The sequence below is a fragment of the Panthera leo genome, chromosome B4 (assembly GCF_018350215.1).
Source record: "Panthera leo isolate Ple1 chromosome B4, P.leo_Ple1_pat1.1, whole genome shotgun sequence".
Classification (NCBI taxonomy): Eukaryota; Metazoa; Chordata; class Mammalia; order Carnivora; family Felidae; genus Panthera; species Panthera leo.
Genome location: NC_056685.1, coordinates 121,755,961 through 121,778,819, shown reverse-complemented (window position 1 = coordinate 121,778,819; position 22,859 = coordinate 121,755,961). Strand labels below are relative to the sequence as shown.

At 41.6% G+C, this 22,859-nt stretch overlaps 2 protein-coding genes across 8 annotated transcripts in view; one reads left to right on the top strand and one right to left on the bottom strand.

Moving 5' to 3' along the window:
- Positions 1-5,992, top strand: part of WASHC3 (WASH complex subunit 3) — a 104,642-nt gene extending 98,650 nt beyond the window's left edge. For all 5 annotated transcript variants that reach the window (XR_006205055.1, XM_042947528.1, XM_042947529.1 and 2 more), the window contains exon 9: positions 5,490-5,992. Coding sequence is in view for 3 of the 5 variants with exons in the window: in XM_042947528.1 (XP_042803462.1) it covers positions 5,490-5,537 (48 nt within the window). In the remaining 2 variants the exon portion in view is untranslated. The remainder of the gene's footprint in view (positions 1-5,489) is intronic.
- Positions 5,993-12,719: 6,727 nt separating this feature from the next.
- DRAM1 (DNA damage regulated autophagy modulator 1) overlaps positions 12,720-22,859 on the bottom strand; it is a 64,613-nt gene continuing 54,473 nt past the window's right edge. Inside the window, exons 8-9 of one of the 3 annotated variants that reach the window (XM_042947521.1) lie at positions 17,852-17,941; positions 12,720-13,025 (exon numbers count right to left, since the gene is read on the bottom strand). The gene's annotated coding sequence lies outside the window, so the exon portion shown is untranslated. Of the gene's footprint in view, positions 13,026-17,237; positions 17,942-22,859 lie in introns of those variants that run through there. The other 2 variants (XM_042947522.1, XM_042947520.1) reach the window with 2 other exon arrangements.

The following is a 22,859-nucleotide window of genomic DNA, read 5'->3' as shown; positions in this document are numbered from 1 at the left end:
CAAAAGCTACAGTGATTGGAATTCTTTCAAGACCTGACTACACACATTGATTTGGGATTAAAACAGTAAACACTTAGCTCATTCTAAGCTTTAACAGATAAAATAGATTTTTAATATAAGCTCAGAAATGAGTATCTTGCCGAGAGGGCAAGAGTAAACATCCTGTGTGCTGTGACAAAAGTGAAATATAATATATGAAAAAGGCAGTCAGAATTCCAATCTATTGCTATGAGTGGTTGTCTTGCCAAATAATGAAAAGTATTGACATTGCTGCTGAGCTGTCATTGGCATGCTACACAAACATTGAGATTTTCTAGGCAAAGTGACTGGAAGTCATTCAAGTATTTATAATGGTGTAATGGGTGAACTGGAGAATTTCTCTTTCAAAAAAATTTTTGTTCCAAACTCCTTGATGAGAAAATATTTGGAATAAACCACAATAGATTTATATACAGACTTATATGGCTGAAATTGATTTTTGTTTCCCTGGGAATTTAAGAATCTTTTTAATAGTTGAGAGCTGGTGTACAGCTGCAAGAGGTTGGCTTAATACGAAGCCAATATTTATGCTTTCTTGATAGAACAAATGAGAATTCTCTCTCTGTTTTCTATCTTACTTATGTTGAAAGCCTGGCAACACTGGGATATAATACTTGCTTCTTCAAAATGTTTTTAGATTGTTATTCACTGTTTTGTATTTCATCTCGAAGCTGCTTTATTTATAATATTATTAAACCTCAAAGAAACCCATATGGTGGAAGGGAATGGAGAAATTTTGCAATTTCACTATTTTATTCTTCTTTAATAGAATTTACGTGAAAATGAAAATTGTTCAAGTCTGCTTTTTGTCTCAAGGAGTATGTCTATACCTTGCAACAGGATGGCTTAAACGGATGGGTAAATTCTATTACACAATAAATTTTATGGTTGGCATTTAATTCTGAAGAAATTGTCTTTTTCTAACAGGAGTGTGAAGATTTAGGTAGATACTTGCTGTCTCTATATTTAAATAAAGCAACCCAACCTCAGAAAAATACATAGTTTTGTCTGAATGCAGATGCAGCAATATTGTTACCAGCAGCCTCTATTTCTTAATAATCTCTAGGTTCAAATGGGGTGCCTGAGTGGCCCAGTTGGTTGAGCAACTGACTCTTGATTTTGGCTTAGGTCATGATCTCACGGTTTGTGAGTCTGAATACCACATGGAGATCTGCACTAGCAGTACAGAGCCTGCTTGGGATTCTCTCTCTCTCCCTCCCTTCTCAGCCCCTCCCCCACTCACATTCATTTTCTCTCTCTCTCTCTCCCTCCCTCCCTCCCTCCCTCCCTCTCTCAAAACAAATAAACTTAAAAAATTGTTTAAAAAGGTTTGAAGGGCATCTGGGAGGCTCAGTCTGGTAAGCATCTGACTCTCAGTTTTGGCTCAGGTCATGATCTCATGGTTTGTGAGTTTGAGCCCCTCATTGGGCTCTGTGCTGACAGTGCAGAGCCTGCTTGGGATTCTGTCTCTCTTTCTCTCTGCCTCTTCTCTGTTTGTGTGTGCACTCTCTCTCTCAAAATAAGTAAACATTGGGGGAAAAAAGTAAGAGCAGGAATCCAACTGGTCAGTATAATGTAGAGGTTAAAATGGACACTGGAATCAGATAGTCTTGATTCCAATCCTTGATCACTTCTTACTACCTATGTGACCTTGCACCAGTCACTGTAGCTTCTTATGCCTCCGTTTTTTATCTCATAGAGCTGTTGATCAGATTTACTCAGAGAGTGCTCAGAAAAGTGCCTGGTGTGGGGCAGGTGGTTAATATATGGATGCCATCATTGTTATTCTCAGGGCCTTTTCTATCTCCTGTAAATGGATGCAATAAACAAACAAATTTTATGGAATTTCTGTTATGGGGAAGGCTAGGGATTCCATGAGCTCAAGAACCAAGCATATCTTTTCACTATTGTATCCTAGCACATAGTGTAGATGCCTGACATACATTATGTATGAATGAAAATTTAAGTAAATAATTATATATGTAAAGTGTTTGGCACAGTGCCTGACACAAAGCAAGGGTTCAATAAAGGAGGGCTATTTTAAGTATTTTTAACTATTTTGTGGAATCCTTCATAGAGTTTTTGTTCAAGCCTGACCTCTGCCCATAGTACTGGGAAGTCTTCACTGGAATTATTCACTCTTAAAAACTAAGACCTCTGAGAAGCTCTATCCAGTGGCAGTATGGAATTACTTCTTAGGCCTTAAGGACAAGGGAATTAGTAGTCAGAGCATTGTGACAGAAATCTAGGAAATTAAGATCCAGGTCCTGGCTTCACAATATCCTACTTGTGTGGCCTTAGACAAGTTATCTCTTTGACTCTGTTTCTTCTATTGTAAATGAATGGTTTGGATTGAAAGATCCTCTTCTAACATTGGATCTCCATAATTTTACAAATTATCTTATAACTCTTTGTTCCTGAACATATGAACAATTTTTGTGGCTTATCCTTCATGTATGTAGCATGCCTATTACACACACACACACACACACACACACACACGCACACACAGGTGTAATTCAGCAGTCCTGTTGTGAATTTTTTCATCTAATACAGGAACTTTTCTTCTGGAATAAAAAATTCCTTGGGGTACCTGGGTGGCTCAGTTGGTTAAGCATCCAACTCTTGATTTCAGTTCAGGTCATAATCTCAGTTTGTGAGTTCAAGCCCTGCTTTGGATCCTATGCTGACAGTGCAGAGCCTGCTTGGGGTTCTCTCTCTCCCTCTCTCTCTCTGCCCCTCCCTCACTCACACGTGCTCTCATACACACTCTCTCTCTCAAAATACATAAACAAACTTAAAAAAATCCTCTCTCCATTGATACCTTTTTTGGAGATTCCTGCATGAGAGTTTTACATTTAGATCTAGCATCCACATTAGATTATAAATGAGAAATATTCTAAGAGAAAGCCTTAATTAAGTAAAACTAATAACTTATTTTGTCCATTCATCCCAATGTGATAGTCCCACCTCCAAACTCATCCAACTTTTCTTATTTGTGCCAATTATTTGCTATATCTTGAATATCCAACTGTTTAGGCATGTGTGTGTGCGTTGTCTCCCTGTGTAAGAAGAGCTATAACCTACTATTTGCCAGGCATCATGCTAAGGGATTCTCTAATTCTTTCAACGATCCTCAAAAATGACAGAGGAGGAAACTGAACTTAAGTGCGTAAGTGGGTGCCCAGTTTAAACCACAGTAATTGATGGATTCTGTTTCTACTCTATACTGTCTTTCAAATAGCTGCTTGCTGTCAAATACCAACAGTCTAAAAACGTCCCTCAAAGCAGATCTGTTTATTATATTTGTTTGAACTACCCTCCCCGTACACACACAGTGTTATGAATATAATACGTGCTAGAAAATGTATGTTGAGTAAATGAAAGAAAAAAGGTGTGCATTGGGCCTTCCTCAATTTTGTGGCCTCATTTCTCTCTTAGAGTTTTTTTTTTTTTTAACCAAAACAAGAAGTGGTAAGTTTGTCACAGGAATGCAAACCATGGAGTTATGACAAGTGGCAAACTGGCTCTAAGGCATTGAGGAAGTCAAAGCATAGTCCCTGCTATTTCTTTCCCAGCACACAGTGGACCTGAATATCAGTATTCCTATCTCATGACAACGTCAGTAGACAGCAGCAGCCTGCTGTGAAGGGCACAAGCAATGTCCTAACCAGGGGCAGGGATCTCTAGGCCTTTTCAAATTCTATACCAAAGAGTTTTCTCTAGGCTTATTGAAATGTATTTTAAGAGAAGTTGTTTGGTATTATTCCAATCACATGTATTTTGAATATTACAAAAGTGAGAGATTGAACAAGGCCATTATTTCTGATGACAGAGATGAGAGGGTTTATACTTAAATGGGGGTGATAAATGCAATTTTAGAATCTTCTTTACTGGGTACTCTTGAAATGTAGGTAGTCATGATCAGTCTGAGAATGTTACATTAAACTTAGAATTTGTATTAGGCAAGTTAAACTCAAGCAGTCCCCAAATTTAAGCTTTACATAATAAAGGTTTATTTCTCCCTCATGTAATAATGTAAGAACTCTTGGTCAGCCAATGATCATATTTCAAGGGTACAATCTCATTCCTTTTTATAGTGCCACCTGCTCTAGATCATCAGAGTACTCTCCACCAAGCTTCAGGTGGAAAAAAGAATGTGGAAAATTAAGCAGAAAGTTCATATAGGCCAGGCCTAGATACATATCACCTTCTGTCCACATTTGTTTGGCCAAAATTCAGCTGTATGCACCTAACTGCAAGGAAAGCTAGGAAAAGCAGTCTAGCTGAGTGCCCATTTAGAAAAGGAAATGGGGGGCCTGGGTGGCTCAGGTGGTTAAGCGTCTGACTCTTGATTTTGGCTTAGGTCATGATCTCACAGTTCATGAGATCGAGCCCCAGGTCAGGCCCTGTGCTGACAGCCCAGAGCCTGATTGGGATTCTCTCTCTCTCTTTCTCTCTCTCTCTCGCTCTCACTCTCGCTCTCCTTCTCTCTCAAAATAAATAAAACATTTTTTTAAACCTCATCCAGCATTATGGGGTTAGCAGTGTTCCATGTACAGAGCCAATAAATGGTTGTTCTTGTTACAACTGGTACATCTGATACAATCTAATAACCGTTATCTGAGACACTATACAGTGCAAAGCCAAGTGTTCATTGTGGGCTATGATAAATAAGACATGACTTCTGCCCCTAAGAATTTTGCACTAAAATAGAGCTCTCAACCAACTCTAAAATGGGGAAGGATAAATTAAGGATAAAATAGAGGTGAAAGTGTTTTTGGCATACATTTGATTATATACCTGTCTGCCCTAACTTTAAGCCTCTCAAGACCAAAATCTCATAACACATCTTTGTGGTCTTTACTCAGTGCCTAGCATATAGGCACTGATATAAAATATATAATATTTTATATAAAATATAAAAGTATTTTTAAGAGAACAAAATAAAGAACCATGTCTAAGGAGTGCAGAGAATGAAATAATTACTTATGTGTTGTTGTAAGTTGTGTACTATACAACTCTAGGAGGTGCGATTTATGTTGTGGTCATTGTGAATGTCTTTCCTTAGAGTTGTATAGTATACAATCTGCAAATCTGTATGTGACAGCCCTGGGGAAAAGAACAACCCAAAACTGCATCCAGAAAAACATGAAAATTGAGCTGGGCTTTGAGATATACAAAGACTTTCTACATATGAAAAAGGAGAGCAAAGGTATTCCAGACTGAGTCATCCAGAAGCCCAGAGTTCTGGAAAGGCAACTGGTAGATCAGGTAGCCAGGAGTTATACTGAGACAAGGAGGTAATGAATGAGAGTTGAAGTTACTTTATTGCTCAGTAGTGAAGGGTGTTGATTACCACACTGAGAGTGTAAAGTTTTATTGGTAAATGTTCTGGGTTATTGTTGTTTTGGGGGAACAGAAATAATGTGAGCCCACTCCTGTTTTAGGAAAATCATTCTGGCCATGATGTGGGAGATGAAGTGAAGAAATGGTAAAAAGGAGATCACTTGGGAGATCACTACTACATTGCAGCTGAGAGACGATAAAGACCTCACTGGAACAATGACAGAGTAGATATGAAGAAAAGAACGAAAGGACTTTGTGACTTATTGTCTACCCCAGGTGAAAGAGAGTGAAAAAATACTCCAAGGTGATGTGGAAGATAGTGTGGGCAATTCACTGCAAGAGAACAGGAGTTTTAAAAAGGGAAATGATGTATTCAGTTTAGTATGTATTGCATTTGAGGTGCCAGCAGATCATCTATATAAATACCCAGACAGAGGGGAGATGATTTCTGAGCTGTCAGCTCATGGTAGTGGCTGAAATCATATAGGCCTGGTAGACAGTACAGAGCAATGGTTCTTAACAAGGTTGTGTGTTTATGCGGAGGGAGAGATTGGTCTGGCTTACCTATCATTGAGTAAGAAATAAACCAGCACACAAAGCTTAACACAACCACTTATTTTGCTCATTATTTTGTTGGTCAGTATTTGAGGAAGGATTAGGTAAGCTAGATAGTTTTGTTTTACATGGTCTTAACTATAGTGGCTGGGCCTGGAGGATCCACTTTCAGGATGGTTCTTCACTCATACATGGTGTCTCCATGCTCCACACATGGGGTCTTATCATTTGAGGTGCTCCATATGGCTTGGGTTTCTCATATCATGGTGGTCTCAGGATATTTGATGATACTTCTTACAGAGGCAGGAGTTAGAGCTACCAGGCCCGTAAAGGACCACGCCTAGAACTGGCACAGTGTTACTCTGTTACATTTTATTGGTCACAGGGCCTAATCATGTTCAAGAAGTTGAGAAATTGATTCCACCTCTTGATGGGGAAAATGGCATGGTCACATCGCAGAAGGGCATGTGGGATGGGAAATATTTTGGAGCCATATTTCAAAAATACTCTTTGCTACAGGAGTGTCCATCAAAGTCACCTGAGGGGATTTTTCAAATTATGGCTATTATGCTTCCAAGTTTTTTTTTTATTTTTTTAAGATTTTATTTTATTTTTTTATTAGAAAATTTTTTAATGTTTATTCTTGAGACAGAGATAGAGAGAGTGTGAGTGGGGGAGGGATAGAGAGAGAGGGAGACACAAAATCCAAGGCAGGCTCCAGGCTCTGAGCTGTCAGCACAGAGCCCAATGTGGGGCTCAAACTCACAAACCGTGAGATCATGACCTGAGCCAAAGTCGGACGTTTAACCGACTGAGCCACCCAGGTGCTCCTGTAAGATTTTATTTTTAAGTAATCTCTGTACCCAACATGGGGCTCAAGCTCACAACCCCAAGATCAAGAGTCACATGCCCTACGGACTGAGCCAGACAGGCACCCCTACTTCCAAGTTTTAAATAGGTTGCACAAGAAATCCTGATACATATCCCTGACTGAGACCCACTGGTGTAGAACAGAAAGAAAAAGTAGTCCAGAAATGAAATGTAAAAGGAAAAACAACTCTGAAGAAGAGCTCCTGGTGATAGACCAGTGATAAAAGAGATGAGTTTGAGCCAGAGCTGGAGAGAATTCAAGGAGGGTACAGTCAGAAGCACCAAATGTCATGGAGGCAGTGAGAATGAGAAGTGAGCAGAGGTTGCTGGATTTGGCTTTAAAAGTTTTCCAGGCATCTCTGAACTCTGTTGCAGTTGGCGTTGGGATCCAAATTCTGAGGCTTGCAAACTGAGTCCAAAACTAGGATAGGTTCCTTTTGCAGTCCATCTTCTGCGTAGAATATAGAAAGCACTAACTAGGCTTTCTATATTCAGGCTAGGGCTTGAGAGAATGAAGTTCAGATTTTGAGTTGGCTGTATATTCACTCTGTGACCTTATACAGGTCACTCAGTCTCTCTGGGCTTCAGACTCCTTTGCTCTGAATTCTATATTAATATTTAAAGTGCCATATTCTGGGGGCACCTGGGTGGCTCAGTTGGTTAAGCGTCGGACTTCAGCTCAGGTCATGATCTTGTGGTTCGTGAGTTTGAGCCCCACATCGGGCTCTGTGCTGACAGCTCAGAGCCTGGAGCCAGCTCCCTCTCTCTCTGCCTGTCCCCATGCTCTGTCTCTCTGTCTTTCAAAAATAAATGTTAAAAAAAAATTTTTTAAGTGCCATATTCTATTCTTGTTTGCATTCAACAAATGTTTATTTTCTTGAGATACTTTTTAACAAGACTTGAAAATACTGTTTTTTAATGTGGTACTACTTGGGGCCAGGATAAGGGAAAACATCTGCTTTTATTTCTTTTTTTTTTTTTTTGACAGAAGTTCTAAATATTTATAATTTACATGAAAAAAAATTACAACAGTCGTACTGCGTTTCTTTCAAATGTGAAGAAAAAGAGAAGGTTTTGCAAATGAAAATGATAGAAGCCACCTTAGTAGGAAAATAATCTGAAGATGGTGTTTGCTCAGAATGGCACAAAAAGGTCCCCAACTCCTTAACTTCACCAGGAAGTCCTGGTAGATAGGTAATATAAGAGAAATTTAGGTTAATAAACTCTCTGGAGAGTGCTGTCAGATGGGTTATGATGACTGGGTTTGCTTTATGCTCCTTAGTCCCTTTCTGAAAGAAACTAGTGAGACAGTGGTATGAGTCTGGATGTTTCTGGATCAGCCACTGGGGAGCTTTTCAAGCAGTATCCTTCCAACCCAGCCCCCAACTGGGCTCTCCAGGCATCTGCCTTTAGCAAGGCCAAGGCTAAAACAGAGTTTACACAGCTGGGCCTAGGTTTCATGAGGATCTTCATTCTTTGTAGTCTGATTCTCAGTGCTACTTTGGGATACCTCTGAAGATGGGGAGCCAATTAGCTCTGGTCATCAAGTAAATTGCCAATCAGCCTTCCCATTTCCAACTCTAGACTCTTTTATTTCAGCCTGGTCCCTTCCTCCAACCCCCTAGCTACTTCTCAATGCTCATTCCCCACTCCATGTCTTAATCATATTTTTCCTTCCTTCTCTTTCTCTTTCTCTTATTCAAATTCTAATCAGAGTTCGGAGCCAGCTAAATTCTATCTCTCCTTGGAGCTTCCCTGCCAACTCTAGGCCTCTGGACCCCACCCCCCCGCCCCCCCCCCCAGGCATGAGTTACTCACTGGGCAAGCTAAGCATGTGCTTATAGCACTTGTGAGTCAGGGGTCTCAGCTGTCCCACCCCCTACCCCCGCCTTACCCCGCCCCCACACACACATCTCAGCTTGAATGAATGTATATAGAATTTTGAAATGGAAAAATCTAAAAAGATTTTATTTTAACTTTAGCATATGTAACCTTTGTGACATTTCAAGAAATAACATTTATTCTTCATTGTGTGGGAAGGGGGAGTACTCTTTTCAGTTTAGGGTCTTTAGAGTTCTTAATTTTATATTGATCTCTCCTCTGAAATTATATTGCACTCATTGGGCTTTCCATAGACATTGGCATTTAATTGTATATTGTCATGTGTATGACCTAGTGGCTGAGCACATGGATTCTGAAGTCAGACTGATGGGTTGAAATCTTGACACTGACACTTACTAGCTCTGTGACTTTGGGTAAAGTGTTTGTGGTAGATCATCTCCAATCCTAGCTGCCATAACTCCTTCCCTCCCCACCCCTCCCCCCACCCCAGCCACTCCTCCACTGAGAGATAAACCTTGTTTCTCCTTCTCTTAAATCTTGTTGGGCCAGTAACAGCTTTGACCAACAGATCACGGGATAAGTGACGTTCTAAGCCCAAGCCTTAAGAGAAGCGAGAGCTTCCATTCCTTCCCTCCTGGAGGGCTCCTTCTTAAGAATCCAGCTGCCATCCTCGGAGGGACAGTGGAGGAATATGGATGTCCACGGGTAGACAGTCTCAACTCTGCTCCCAGCTGACATCCAGCACCAATTGCTAGCCATGTGAGCAAGCTATCTTGATGTTCTAGCTCCACTGAGCCTCCAGATAAATGTAGCCCCATACAACATCACGTAGAGCAGAACTGCCCAGCTGAGCCTGGCCAACTCAGAATCATGACACAATAAAATGATTATTGCTTCAAACCATTACGTTTCAAGGTGGTTTGTTGTATAGAAATAGATCATTGAAACAGTATGTAACCCTACTTAGATTTGGTTTCTTCTTCTGCAAAATGGAGTTAATAATGGTACCTATTTCATGGGATTGTTTTGAGCATTGAATGAGATTAAATTGTATTCTAACTGCTTACTTATGTTATGCTATGTTATATTAATTATCATTATTATTATATTAATTATATTATATAGTTACATTAATTCTTCAAGGAAGGCTCTGTCACTGGCTAAAAGATTTCAAGAATCAGAGTGCAGGAGGTGGGGGAGGGCAGGGAGAAAAGTAAAGTATAGGACATAAATGGAACTAATATTTCTTGGGAACCTACTAAAGGTTCCCACGCTAGGCTTTAACATATATGATCTCCCTTGCTCTTGACAGAAAACTTGTTAACACATATCATTACCCTTATCATGGGAGTGGAGACTCAGAAATTAATTTATCCAAGGTGCCACAGCCAGGATATAATGTAAGTGGGCTTCAAAGTGGGCTATATGACTTTTTTTTTTTCACTTTTTTTTTTCCTCTGTCCACACATTTTGGACAGAGGAGCTTCCTGACATCTTTCAAAGTGTAATTTCTGCTTTCAGTGAGAAATTACATATCCAGCCAGATTCTCTTTGACCCAACCAACATTCTGCCTCTGATCATAACAATGAGAAAAACTTAAGAATATCCCCTAAAGTCCTTCACTTCCAATAACTATTACAAATATAGTACCAAGGAATATAGATAAACCTTTCATGAAACTAGTTATTTTTTAGATTATTTCACTTCTCAGAGAAACGATTTCCAGCCGCTGCCTCTTATTTTTTCCTAAAATATCACCTTTAGCCCTCTAGGAAGGGCCTCACCACTATGCCTATATACATTACTGCTTAATTTGTAAATAAGACGTTACTGCATCTTTCCTCACAGAGCCAGTTTGCTGGATAAGGACAGCACAATGCTGATAAGAAAGCCTCTACTAGGCGCCTCAAACCAGGCCTCTGAGATTCTGGCTGAAAGTTTACCACAGATCTGTGTCCAATAATAAAATCCTCCTCAAATCTGGGAGCACTCAGCTCATTCCTGCCTTCTCAATCTTTTAAGTGCCTCCTTCCCATGCTCCTTCTTTTCCTTTCCCCAGTCCCTTGCAAAATCCTGTTCCAAAATGTCAGTCAACCATCAGCTAATGGGATCAGAAGTTGCTTCACAATCACAAAACCTCCTGTTCCCTAGCCCAAGGGCCCCCGTTACTATCCAGTGTCCCAAGATGACCTCCAGCCTCCATGACGTAAGAAGACATTTCAGAGCAGCTTTATAAATGGAGAAACTCATTTGTTATTTTTTCAAGGGACCAAGAAAAGAAAATGTTACGAACAAGAAAATTGTTGGTGGGTCATTGGCTGGGACACTGAAATTTGAACATTGAACAATCAATTTGAGAATAATATAAACAGGTTTCATTATACAGATTTTAGGAATATGATATGAATAGTCTGTTGTTTTGAATTCTAGAATGTTCCTCCCCCTACTACACTCCCACCTCCACCCCCTCTTACTATGACTTGGCATCCTCCCTCTTACTACTCTACTCTGCTTGTTGTTTTCTCCATCTACGTCTGCTGTTGGAGTGCAGATGAACTCTGCATTTGGCTTCATGTGTTTGCCTTGCCTACATTTATTCTGGTTTCCTATTGTGGTGCCGACACACGTTTTTAAGGGTTCCATTATGTTAGGGTTTTTTTCCCTACTCTCCTCAGAAAAAATTGACTTTTCAAAGGAATATTTAAAAAATTTTTTTTGTTTAAAGAAATAAGATTCTTTCTAGTTCTTTGTCCTCTTTCACAGTTACAGCCATGTAATCCATAAGGAATCCATTAGTGTGTAAGAGGCTTTGAAGCTGCTAGATGTGTGTGTGTGCGCGCGCACTGTTTTTTTCTTTCTCTCAGAATGTTGCCGCTGCCAACCACTGATTTAGGAATGTTTAGGGGTATATGCCAATTCAATAATCAAAATCATTTTGGTACTGGGAACCCAACCGCAGTCTCTGTAGACCAGTGGAATTTATTGCTTGCTCCAGTCTATTAAGTAATAGTACCAACAACATTTTGAATAAAGAAGAGTCTGATAAGATGTGAAAGAATGTCAGCATAATTCATTTTGATCATAAAACAATTCTCGTTTTGAATTGAAATACTGAAGGCACAAATAGCCTGATGGCCCATGGCTTCCTTCCCTTAACCTGGTATAGGAATATGACTCATAGCTTACTTTAGGATTGAGGCTCTGTACAAACTTCTGTCTTGCTGCTACATACACATCCCTGTTTTCATTCCACAAATACGTATCTAGTGCTGATGATGGGCCAAGCACCGGCCGAGGCATTGGGACTGCAGTGGTGAAAAGGATAAACAAAATTGCTGCCACATGGCACTTTCTGAAGGAGGATATCTTGGCTGCAGAGATTACTTGTTGTTAGGACATCTGAGACACATGCATAACAAAGCAATAGTGAAGCTAGAGTCCTACTGAACTGTGTTCTGATCCAGACTATACCATTCCAAGCTGTTTTATCGTGAACAGTTTATGTGGCCTCACTTCAGATTCCTAAATTCCAATAGAACTTACCTCATAGGGTTATTGTTGAGGCTTAAATGAAAAAAAATCTTTGTACAACTTTTGCAAACTTCCTGGTTAATAACCGGCAGTAGTAGTAGCAGCAGCAGCAGCAGTAATAGATGAGCTACATTGGCCTTCAGCAGAGAAGGGTAAGTTTCCTCATTCTTGACACAGCAAACTCATGGGACCAGCCATCACTGGCAAGTTGCAGATTCATCCCACCCTGGAAGTCTCTTCAGTTTGAGGGGGAGAAAAAGAAAGGGCTGCCCAATGCTCAGAACCACATCCTCTGCCTTCTAAATCTGCAGTTCATCCTACTGTTCATGGAAGGAAATGCAGCTTCTTCCTCCCCGGGAAGGTAGTTGCCAGCCCCCTTGTGGTGAGGATCCTTCACACTACCTGAGCCCTGACATCTCTGACTCCATAAGGTGCAACCCCCGTCATCATCCCTGAGCCCAGAGCAGTAGATCTAGAACCCCCAGGGATTCTGGGGCCTTACTGGCTCATAAGAAACCCATCTTTCTGATAGATCCTGGATTGTCTTTCCCTTGGGACAGGCCTGATTTCAAACATTTATCTCCAAAAGAGCCCTCGGCAGTTATCATATGGCTGTCAAATGCCCTGTTTTGGCTGAGACAACATGATTACCATACCTAACGAGATCTCTCCCAGAATAGTCATAAGGTTTTTCTGGGCACATTGGGGGCTACTCTGCCCAAGCTATGCTGCAAGGAAGAAAGCTGTGCTCACCTGCTCACCTGCTTCCTCTGCTCCTGTGCCTCTCCAGAGGTTGTCTTCTACCCAGCATGAAAGAGAAGTTTGCTTGGTTTCCATCCTGGGGATGTAGGTGCAAAAAGAACCCTCTCTAGTCAATCTTCCCACCCCCTTCCCTATTAAGAGGGCAGGCATGGAAAATTCCCCAAGATCCCGCCCAGCTCATTGACCTCTAAGGGGCCTTACCACAACTAGTGTGTGGAAGGAGAACAAATTTAAATGAAATAAACATGAACATGCTCCTAACAATAGCAGTCCTATTAATCCAACGCTTACTGTATTCCAAATTACCTATGTGGTGCCAGAGGAGAGACAAATCTCAACCATCCTATTGGTAGTTTAGCAAGAGGCTGGTTTAGCAGGTCTGTGTTAGCTTGAGGGAAGAACAGGCTGATGCCAGAGGCTAATCTCTGGAGGCTCTGTCCCACGCATACCATATGGTAGCACCTGGGTGGCTCAGTCAAACATCCAACTTCGGCTCAGATCATGATCTCATGGTTTGCGAGTTTGAGCCCCATGTCAGGCTCTGTGCGGACAGCTCAGAGTCTGGAGCCTGCTTCATATTCTGTGTCTCCTCTCTCTTTGCCCTTCCCATGCTTGTGCTCTGTTTCTCTCTGTCTCTCAAAAATGAATAAACATTGAAAGAAATTTTACAAAAAACATATACCATATGTTCTCTGCCATCCTTTTCCTATAAATCCATAGAGCAGCACAGGGCAAGGTCCTTTCCCTGGAGCCATTTCCCGGGGGGACATTCAGCCCTGGTCAGTCAAGCACACATCTCTCTGTTGGATGATGGGAGCCCAGGGTTCTGTGGCCTCTAAGGTGGAAGCTTCTCCAATAAACCATACTTCACTTCTTGCTGCACATCACTAGTAAGGTGTGTGTCTGCCACCTTGGCATGACAGCATCAGACCCCAGGAAATTAGCCAGCATGCAGATGTGAAGAACTCAAGGTCCCTCTGCACAAGTAGTTCACAGTCTCATGGAAAAGAACTCAAAGGCAGTAAGGATGCAATACCCTTCGAGACACTTGAGGAAAGAAGGGACTTTGACAGACTGTCACAGCATTGCAACTCCAGGTGGCAGATTATAATCTGCATACTGTATAAAATGCATACTTCTGCCTAGATTAGTAAATTCCTGGAGGGCCACTCATAAAGGGGGCCCACGCTGGCTTCTAGACCCTCACTTTCACTCCTCAGGGAAAAAAGCCCCCACAGATGACTGTATCTGATAAGAACTCGCACTAGGAACAAACCCAAAAGGAGGAGATATTCACTAAAGGGGAATTAATGTACTAATTTTTGTGGAGAATAAACAACCCACTTTTTACTCACACTGATTCATCTAAGAAAGTTAACAGAACATATATATATCTATATTACCCACAATATATTTATACCCACAAGTAATATTTCAACACGAGCAAGCAGTCCAAGTGCCTGGAAACACAGCCATTGGCCCTTTGAAGTTAGATGGCAAACCTAGGGAAATATTCAGGCTGGGGCTGCTGTGTTCAGGTTAGTCTTTACACACAAGTGCAGGCCTGGAGCAGGGAGGGGATACTTAACTTGGGTTTATACACCTCTCTTAGCTTGTTTATACACCTCTCTTAGCTTCCTGGAGGGAGGAAGCCAAAAGGAGTCGATTTTTCCCAATTCCTCTGCCTGAGAGAGCTCCTTTTTATAATTGTTATAATTTGTATGTGCTGGCCGGTGTCTCACCTTCCCTCAAAGCCATTCAGGGCTTGATTGTTCTGAGGGCAAGTGGGGTACAGGACACCTGACTACTAAGAGCTTGAGCTATCCATCCCCCATTTGGAAATGACAACTTCGTAAAGACCTTGGATTTTTAAACTCTGGTCCTCTCCCAGTGGGTAGCCAGGGAGATTTAGAGAATAATTGGTTTTTCTCATTAAGGTGTTTTTAAGAAAATCTTTTTACCTTGAGATAATTGCAGATTCACAGATCTTGAGATGCTGAGAGATACACTTTTCACCCTTTACCAAGATTTATCAAGATTTAATTTTTTAAACCAACATTCATTGAACATGTTTTCTGTGCCAGCCATCAGGACAACGAAGATGTCCCAGCTGGGATCCCTGAGCCTTAGTGCCTTAAGCTCTCATGATGAAGACAGACACCAAAATATCTCTTTAGTGAAGTTTGTGGTACAAACTGCCAAGAGGGAAGTGAGCATGTTGAAGGAAGAATCCTGGGCAGTGTCTTGGGGGAGAAGTAGAAGTTTTCAAGAGAAATGAGTGTTGCAGGGGCAATCTGGGCAGAGAAAACAGCACAGGCATAGGCTCATAAGGATAAAAGAGCATGGTGTGTGCTGGGAGCCATTCAAGTAATTCAGCATGGGTCGGAACAAAAAATTCAAGGAAGAGAGTTCAGAGGCATCTGGGGAATGAGAAGAGAATGTTGTGTGATCCTGGCCTCCCACATTCTATGCTGGGGAAATGAAAAACAGATGGGAAATATGCTCCCAAACATGGCCCAAGCATGGCTCTCAGAGAAGCAGGAGAGAATCTTGTTCCGGTTTGAGGAGCCCACAGAGCTCTCATTTCCAATTTTTGGGCTGTGGCCCACTTCCTTCCATGACCTTCACCCAAGGCCAAGGGCAGGAAGTCTAGCTCGTATCTTTCCTCTTCTGCACAAGGGTAGCAATTGGAAAGAGACAGAGTGCCCCCCTCTACCAGCCTGGGCTGCCACATGAGGTGAGGCAACTTCAGCTCCCATCTAGCATGCAGATTACCCAGGAGTCCTTTAAGGACCCAGTGAAGGACACAGAAGGTAGTTGATGGTGTTGCTGGCAAACTCAGTGGAGAGTTACCAAAGTGGGGCCTGTAGGGCAGATCACCTAAGCTGGAACTCAAATGGGAATCCCGTCTACCCTTCAAAGAAATAGGCAACCCCAGAAAACTGAGATGAGGCAAGTTAACCAGGACTCCAGGCCCTGACTGAGGTGAGAAACAGCAGACCTGGAGTATTCTAGCCCCAGATGTCCACAGAAGGTAGCAGCAAAGCAAGGCATAACCAGGTACACCAGGAAATAATTTCTTCGAAGACAGTGAAGATCCAAGGAATAGCGGGGATCTGAGTTCCCACCTGCTCACCACCACAGCCATACAATAAGCAAATCTGTGTACTTAATAAGCATTCTGGAGGAAAAGACAGGGAACAGACACTGAGGTACTTAAATCTAAGTTTCCTTATTACTCAGCAGGATGGGGCTCATAAGGCAGCTTAGGTAGTTTTCTAGAAAAATAAGAAAACCACATTTTCTTTGAAGAAATGAGTATATTGTGTGTAAATGATCAACCCCTCTACATGTGGTTTATGAACACCCCCAGTCAGGTTTTGGATGAAACACTCCTATTTTAATATGGAATGACAAAAATTCTGTGCTGGTTGGTGACTTCTGAATCATGCCATACTCTGCCAGAGCTAAAATATTACTAAAGAAAAGATGAGCTACTTTCTCACCTGTCCTTGGGTTCAAAAGTGTGGCAACCCTGGTACATCCCCAGCAAATGGGAATGTGCCTTTATAAGAGGACTGGGGCAGATTTGGATCTTTTTGTTTCAGGACAACGTGTCTTTGTAGAAGTCTACCTTGTAACTGAAAGGGGAGGCAAAAGAGAGAACGGCGTGGGATAAAGAAGAAAGCAGTATGGTGTACAGGTCGGACTTGGAATTTGGTGACTTACGAGTAACTGATGGCCATATTTTTAAGTATGTCTTTTAAAGTAAAAAAGGAATTTTTCTAGGTTTGCTGTGTTAACAAACCCCCCAAATCTCAGCAACTGACAAGACAATGGTTTATTTCTTCTTCGTGCTGTCTGGAGGCTGAGATTGGCTAAGATTTTTGCCAGGCTGTGAGTAGGAAAAACTTGCCCTTCCTGCTGTGTGTCTCCCTTTATCCTTACCACCACATTCACTTCTGCTACCAAATGTGGGGGGGCTTCCTGCACCAAGCAATTCTGTGGCACCAGCTGGGCATCCTACAATGTAACTCAATTCTGACACTATCGTCCTAGAGACAGCATCAGATCCCACAGGTGAAGGCTCCGTCCCACAAGACCACCTCTACTACCACCGCCACAGATGCCAGTACAAGTCCAGGTTCTCACCTGGGCTCCTGACCGATCAGGTATAGGTCAGAGGCTCCCACCACCCGCTCCTCAGAATTAATTTGCTAGAGTGGTTCACAGAACTCAGGAAACAGTGTCCTTCCTGTTTATCAGTTTATTATAAAAGGATGTGATAAAGGATGCAGATGAATGGATAAGGGCATGGGGAGGAGCACAGAACCTCCATGCTCTCTCTGAGCATGCCACTCTCCCAGTGCCTCCAAGTGTTCTCTGATCCAGAAGCTCTCTGTACCCCCATACTTTTGAGATTTTTTATGGAGGCCTCATCATCTGGGTATGATCAATCATTAACTCATTTCTAGCCCTTCTCCCCTCTTCCAAGCTTCTAACCATGGCTCGGTCTTTCTGGTGACCAGCCCCCCACCAAGAGTCACCTCATAGAACAAAGACACTGCTATCACCTAGGAAATTCCAAGGCATTTAGGAGCTCAATGTCAGGAATGGGGATCAAAGACCAAATATCGAAACAAAAGGTGCTGCCAGTGCTTCAATCACTTAGGGAATTATAAGATTTTAGGTGCTCTTTGACAAGAACCAGGAGCAGGGATCCATACATACATATTTTTATTACCTCACACCCTAGGCTCTGCTGTCTTCTCACTTCAGGACCCAGGCCAAAAGAGCAGTCCCTACATGGGACATATCTGGGAAAGAGCAAGAGAACTGGCCAAACCTCAAGATGAATCTTAAACCTTCTGCTCCAACATGGTGAATGCCAAGTTTACTCACATTTAATTGGCCAAAGCACATCACATGGCTAAATCCAAATCCAATGAGGTAGGGACCTAAAATCTTCTCGTGGGAGGCACAGTAAATGACCTGATGATGGAGAGGGAAGGGTGACAAGTGATTGAAAAAAAATAATTTTGTCTATCATGATAAGATACACTGATGATAAATAAATTGGAAAACACAGGAAAGAATAAAATAAAAATTGCCTATAATACCACTGTTAACACTTTGATGTATTTCCTTCCAGGCAATGTGTCTATGCATTTACTTGTTTTCACAAATTTAGGATTATACAACATATACAAGTATATACCTGCTTTATAGGCTGCTGGTTGATACAGAATTTTATAATGAACCTCTTCCTACATTAAAAATCATTCTTTTATTTTTTCATTAAAATTTTTTTTAATGTTTATTTTTCAGAGAGAGAGAGAGAGAGAGAGCAGGGGAGGGGCTTGAACTCATGAACTGTGCGATTATGACATAAGCCAAAGTCAGATGCTTAACCGACTGAGTCACCCAGGTGCCCCCAAATCATTCTTTTGAAATATCACATTAGGGGCACCTGAGTGGCTCAGTCAGTTGAGCATCCGACTTCACGTCAGGACCTGACTCGTGGTTCGTGAGTTCCAGCCCCACAGGGGGCTCTGTGCTGACAGCTCAGAGCCTGGAGCCTGCTTTGGATTCTGTGTCTCCCTCTCTCTCTGCCCCTCCCCTGCTCGTGCTCTGTTCTCTCTCTCGCAAAAATAAACATTAAAAATTTATATATATATATATATATATATATATATATATATATATATATATATCACTTTAATTCCTGTACAATTATTGTATTAGTTTGGCTAGGCTAGGTTTTGTAACAATAACAAAAAAAGGTAATTTTGTTGCATAGCTTCAAACCACAAAAGTTTATTTCTTAGTCAAGCCATATGTCCAGTGCAATTTGGCATGGAAATTCTGCTCATCTTGATCATTCTGGAACCAAGGCAAGTAGAGCAGCTACCATCTCAAGTGTATCTGGCTATTGCGTAAGAAGGAAAGGAGAATATAGGAAAGGATGCATTGGCTCTTACGGCTTCTTCCCCCAAAGTTTTCACATTTTATTATCCAAATCAAGTCATGTGGCATGGCATATTTTTTAAATGGACACAATATTTTGCAGATCTTCCAATCAGGAGGTTGAGTCTACTTCTCTATCCCTCAACTCAGCTTGCCCATGTAACCTACTTTGGCCAATGGGACAGTAACAAATCTAAGCAGAGGCTTAAAATATGCTTGTGCATTGAGGCTTGATCTCTCTTAATGCTTTTTTTTTTTTTTTTTTTTTTTTTTAGTTTATTTATTTTGAGAGAGAAAGAGCGGGAGAGGAGCAGAGAGAGAGGTAGAGAGAGAATCCGAGGCAGGCTCTGTGCTGTCAGTGCAGAACAAACTCGATCTCACAACTTGATCTCACGACCTGAGCCGAGACCAGGAGTTGGGACACTTAACCAACCGAGCCACCGAGGTGCCTGTCTTAATGCTTTTAGAACAATCCAAGGTTGATGCAGAGGATGGCAGATCACATGGAGAGAGAGAGAGGCCATGCTGTTCCAGCTGCTTTAGCAATCCCAGATATGTAAGTGAGGCCATTCTCAGCCATCAAGCTCCAACCAGCCCAGACCAGAGAAACCATCCATCCGCCCAATTCCCAGATTTTGAGAACATCTTAAGCCACCAAATTTTGAGGTGATGTGTTATACAACAAGAACTGACTTGTACACGTCTATATCTAATTTCATCTGGGAAGGAGCCATGATATCTTTTTAAAAGTCTTAATGACTACCTCAGTATGAAATCTTACAGATGTGCCATAATGTTCAACCATTTTCTTATCATCAGTGTCACATTGTTACCTAATGCATCATATCACCTTCATGATAACTAAAAATAAAACTACCATGAACATCTTTGTGTATAAAGTTTACCCAAGTTACTGATTATTTCATTATGGTAGATTGGTGGAAAAATTGCTGTCAAAATTTAGGCCTCTTAATAAAGACCCAATTAAGAGCCAAAGGATTATACTAATTTATAAGTCCAATGAAAGTACATAAGCACACCCATTGCTCTTCACCCTCATTCAGCATCTAAGTGTGGACTTTTAAAAGCATCTTTGTGAGCCGCCTGGGTGGATTAGTTGGTTAAGCATCCAACTCTTGATTTTAGCTCAGGTCATGATCTCACGGCTCATGAGATCAAGTCCTGCATCAGGCTCTGTGCAGTGTGGAGCCTGCTTAGGATTCCTTCTCTCCCTCTCTCTGCCCCTCCCCTGCTTGCTCTCTCTGTCTATCTTTCTCAAAGTAAGTAAATAAACCTTGAAAAATAAATAAAAATCAATAAAAGCATCTTTGCTAATCTAATGGGAGAAAAATCTCATTTGAATTTCTTTGCAGATTGAGGTTCACTTTGTCTTACATATATTAACCGTCAATAATTCTTACACAGTACTCAGAGTGTAGCTGATAAGATATCTTTATTTTTCTATATTAAATTAAATCCAAATTCAGTGCCACACAGGACAAAATTGGGAGGAAGCTCAATGCCAGGCATTTTCCCCAGTTTCTTTTCCTTTGCTTAGATGGTAGGGAACTTCAAGCCATGGCTGGGCATCATAAAGGTGGTGAGGCTCTGTACTGGTGCCTTATCTCCCTCCAAGCTAGGTGCAGGGGAAACTTTATGAAGGGGTGAGGCCATCTGGGTTCCCACAGCCTTGAAGGTAGTGTCCAGTTTTCACACTTACACATACCGTATTCAGGTCCATCTATCTCAGAGGCATTAGAGTGGATGCAAGTGCCCTTCTGCTCAATCTTTAACCACCTGTTGCCTGCCCAGTATCACATTCTGTTAGCACCACAGAAAAGCAGGATGCAGATCTCCAGTTCCTTTTATTTGGCAGAGTTATGACTTGAGAAAGCTTATGTGTGGCATGTGGGGAGTAGGAAGTGAAGGGAGGTGTCTGGGATGACACGAGGCTATATGTACATATTACATAAAGCTTTTCCCAATGGAATGAGCAGACATCTCAAAAGATGAACAATGTAAGTGTTAGAAGCATAATATAAATGTCCAAAGTCTATGAAATTACATTTAGAGTATTGAACCATAAGCCATCACATTTCTTCTGTAATCAAAGAAATCACATTTTTAGTGAGTTATAAAAACAATACAAAGTCAGACTGTGAACAGACTATGAACTTCATGGATAGATTTACTTTCAAGGCCCTCTGTATCCACACCTCCCATTTCCACCAGATGTCACGGGACATATCTTCTAACAGTCAATGAATTGACAACTGTTCTCATCCTTTGGGTTGGTGGGGTGGATCCCCAAACCCAGTCACAGTCATTTGCCTCCAAGGAGCATGTAGTCCTGTCAACAACTTCTTTTAAGGTAAGGCAGCTGAGTCACAAAGCAGTCTTCGTGAAACCCACTAACCGAGCACCCATTGGGCTATGTGCTCCCATGATATGGTGGTCAGTGGGTGCAAGGACATTGCCTGCATCTAAGACAATGAAGAACTTGCAAGAAAGCACACAAAGGCCGCTGGTGCCAAACATGTTATGAGGCAACATTTGCCTTTGCAATCTGTGTGTTGTGTCTTCTATAAAAGAATGTCAGCAAAGGAAGGAAATGGAAACCATTTCCGATGTGGTCAACCTCCCCTCACCCACACATGCTACAGCTGGGGCAGTGGATAAAAAAAGTAGAGGAATGGGGGGCCCCTGCGAAGGCAAATTGGGAAAGGGGTCAGATTTTGTACTTAGAATTTGTTGCTGGAAAACAGAAGAGCTGTTAGATGCCCCCCACCCCCGCCGCCCCCCACAAGTTGTTTTACTCCTCTAAGTCTACCTGGAGTTTTTTTGGATGTAATTACTCCAACACAAAATCTCACATCTCCTTACAATTCAACTTCAGCTAAAGGCCCTGGAAAAACAATGCCTCTTTTCAAAGAACTGAAGAGTCCAGAAGCTTCTAGGTTCAACAGGCCACTGTCTAAACTGACAACCTGCTCTCAAGCCTGAAGGATGATAAAACTTCGAGGACTGGGAGTGAATTCCATGTCAAGAATGTCTGCTTCTGAGAGTTTGCTCTGATTGCCCTCATCCCCATTAACAAAAACAGATGTGTGCTCACAAGCAAAGTAAACATTGGAGGTCAATATACGTTCCTCTCCGCCAATGTAGTTTGGCACTTCAATGTTAGCAAGGAGTATATGAAGCAGAGTAGAACTCTTCTATAACACTGGTGTCAAATGACAGGACTCACATCTGTGTATTAGGTTAACTGTTATATATCTATAGAACAGACTTTTTCTGTTTCATGGGGAATGATTTGAGCTGTGATAAATCTACTGCCATGGAATAGTTATTCGCTATTAGAGAAACAAGAAAGCATGATATTTGAGAGCCTGAGTTTGAATCCTGGTTCTATTGCTTGCTATCTATGTAACCTTGGGAAAGTCATTCAACTTCAGTTTCTATCTCTAAAATGGAGGTTTTAATAGCATTTGTCTCCTACCTTGTCAGCACTAAGCATGAAAAATGTGAGCTCATTCTAGGATTATCCCATGGCACTAAAGGAAAGGCTGGATCCCTAAACTCGTCTCCATTCATTCTTTCATCAAGTATTTACTGAGTACCTACAATGTGCTGGTAGAGATACAGCAGTGATGATGAAAGACATAACTCAACATCACATGGAGTCTATGGTTTCCTGGTTCATCTGCCACCCTAGATGTGACCCTTTCATATCACTCAGCGCCCTGAGTGTGTTTCTCAAAGTTATTTGAACATAAGAATTACCTGGCACTCTTGTGAAAAGACAGATTCTAAGACCTCATCCTGCTGAATATCACAGGGGGATTCTGACTTCCTTTTCTTCATTGGCAAAATAGGGAGCAAAGCAACCCCTACCACAATCTTATTGTGCATTCCAAGAGAAATAGCATATGGGAAAGGATTT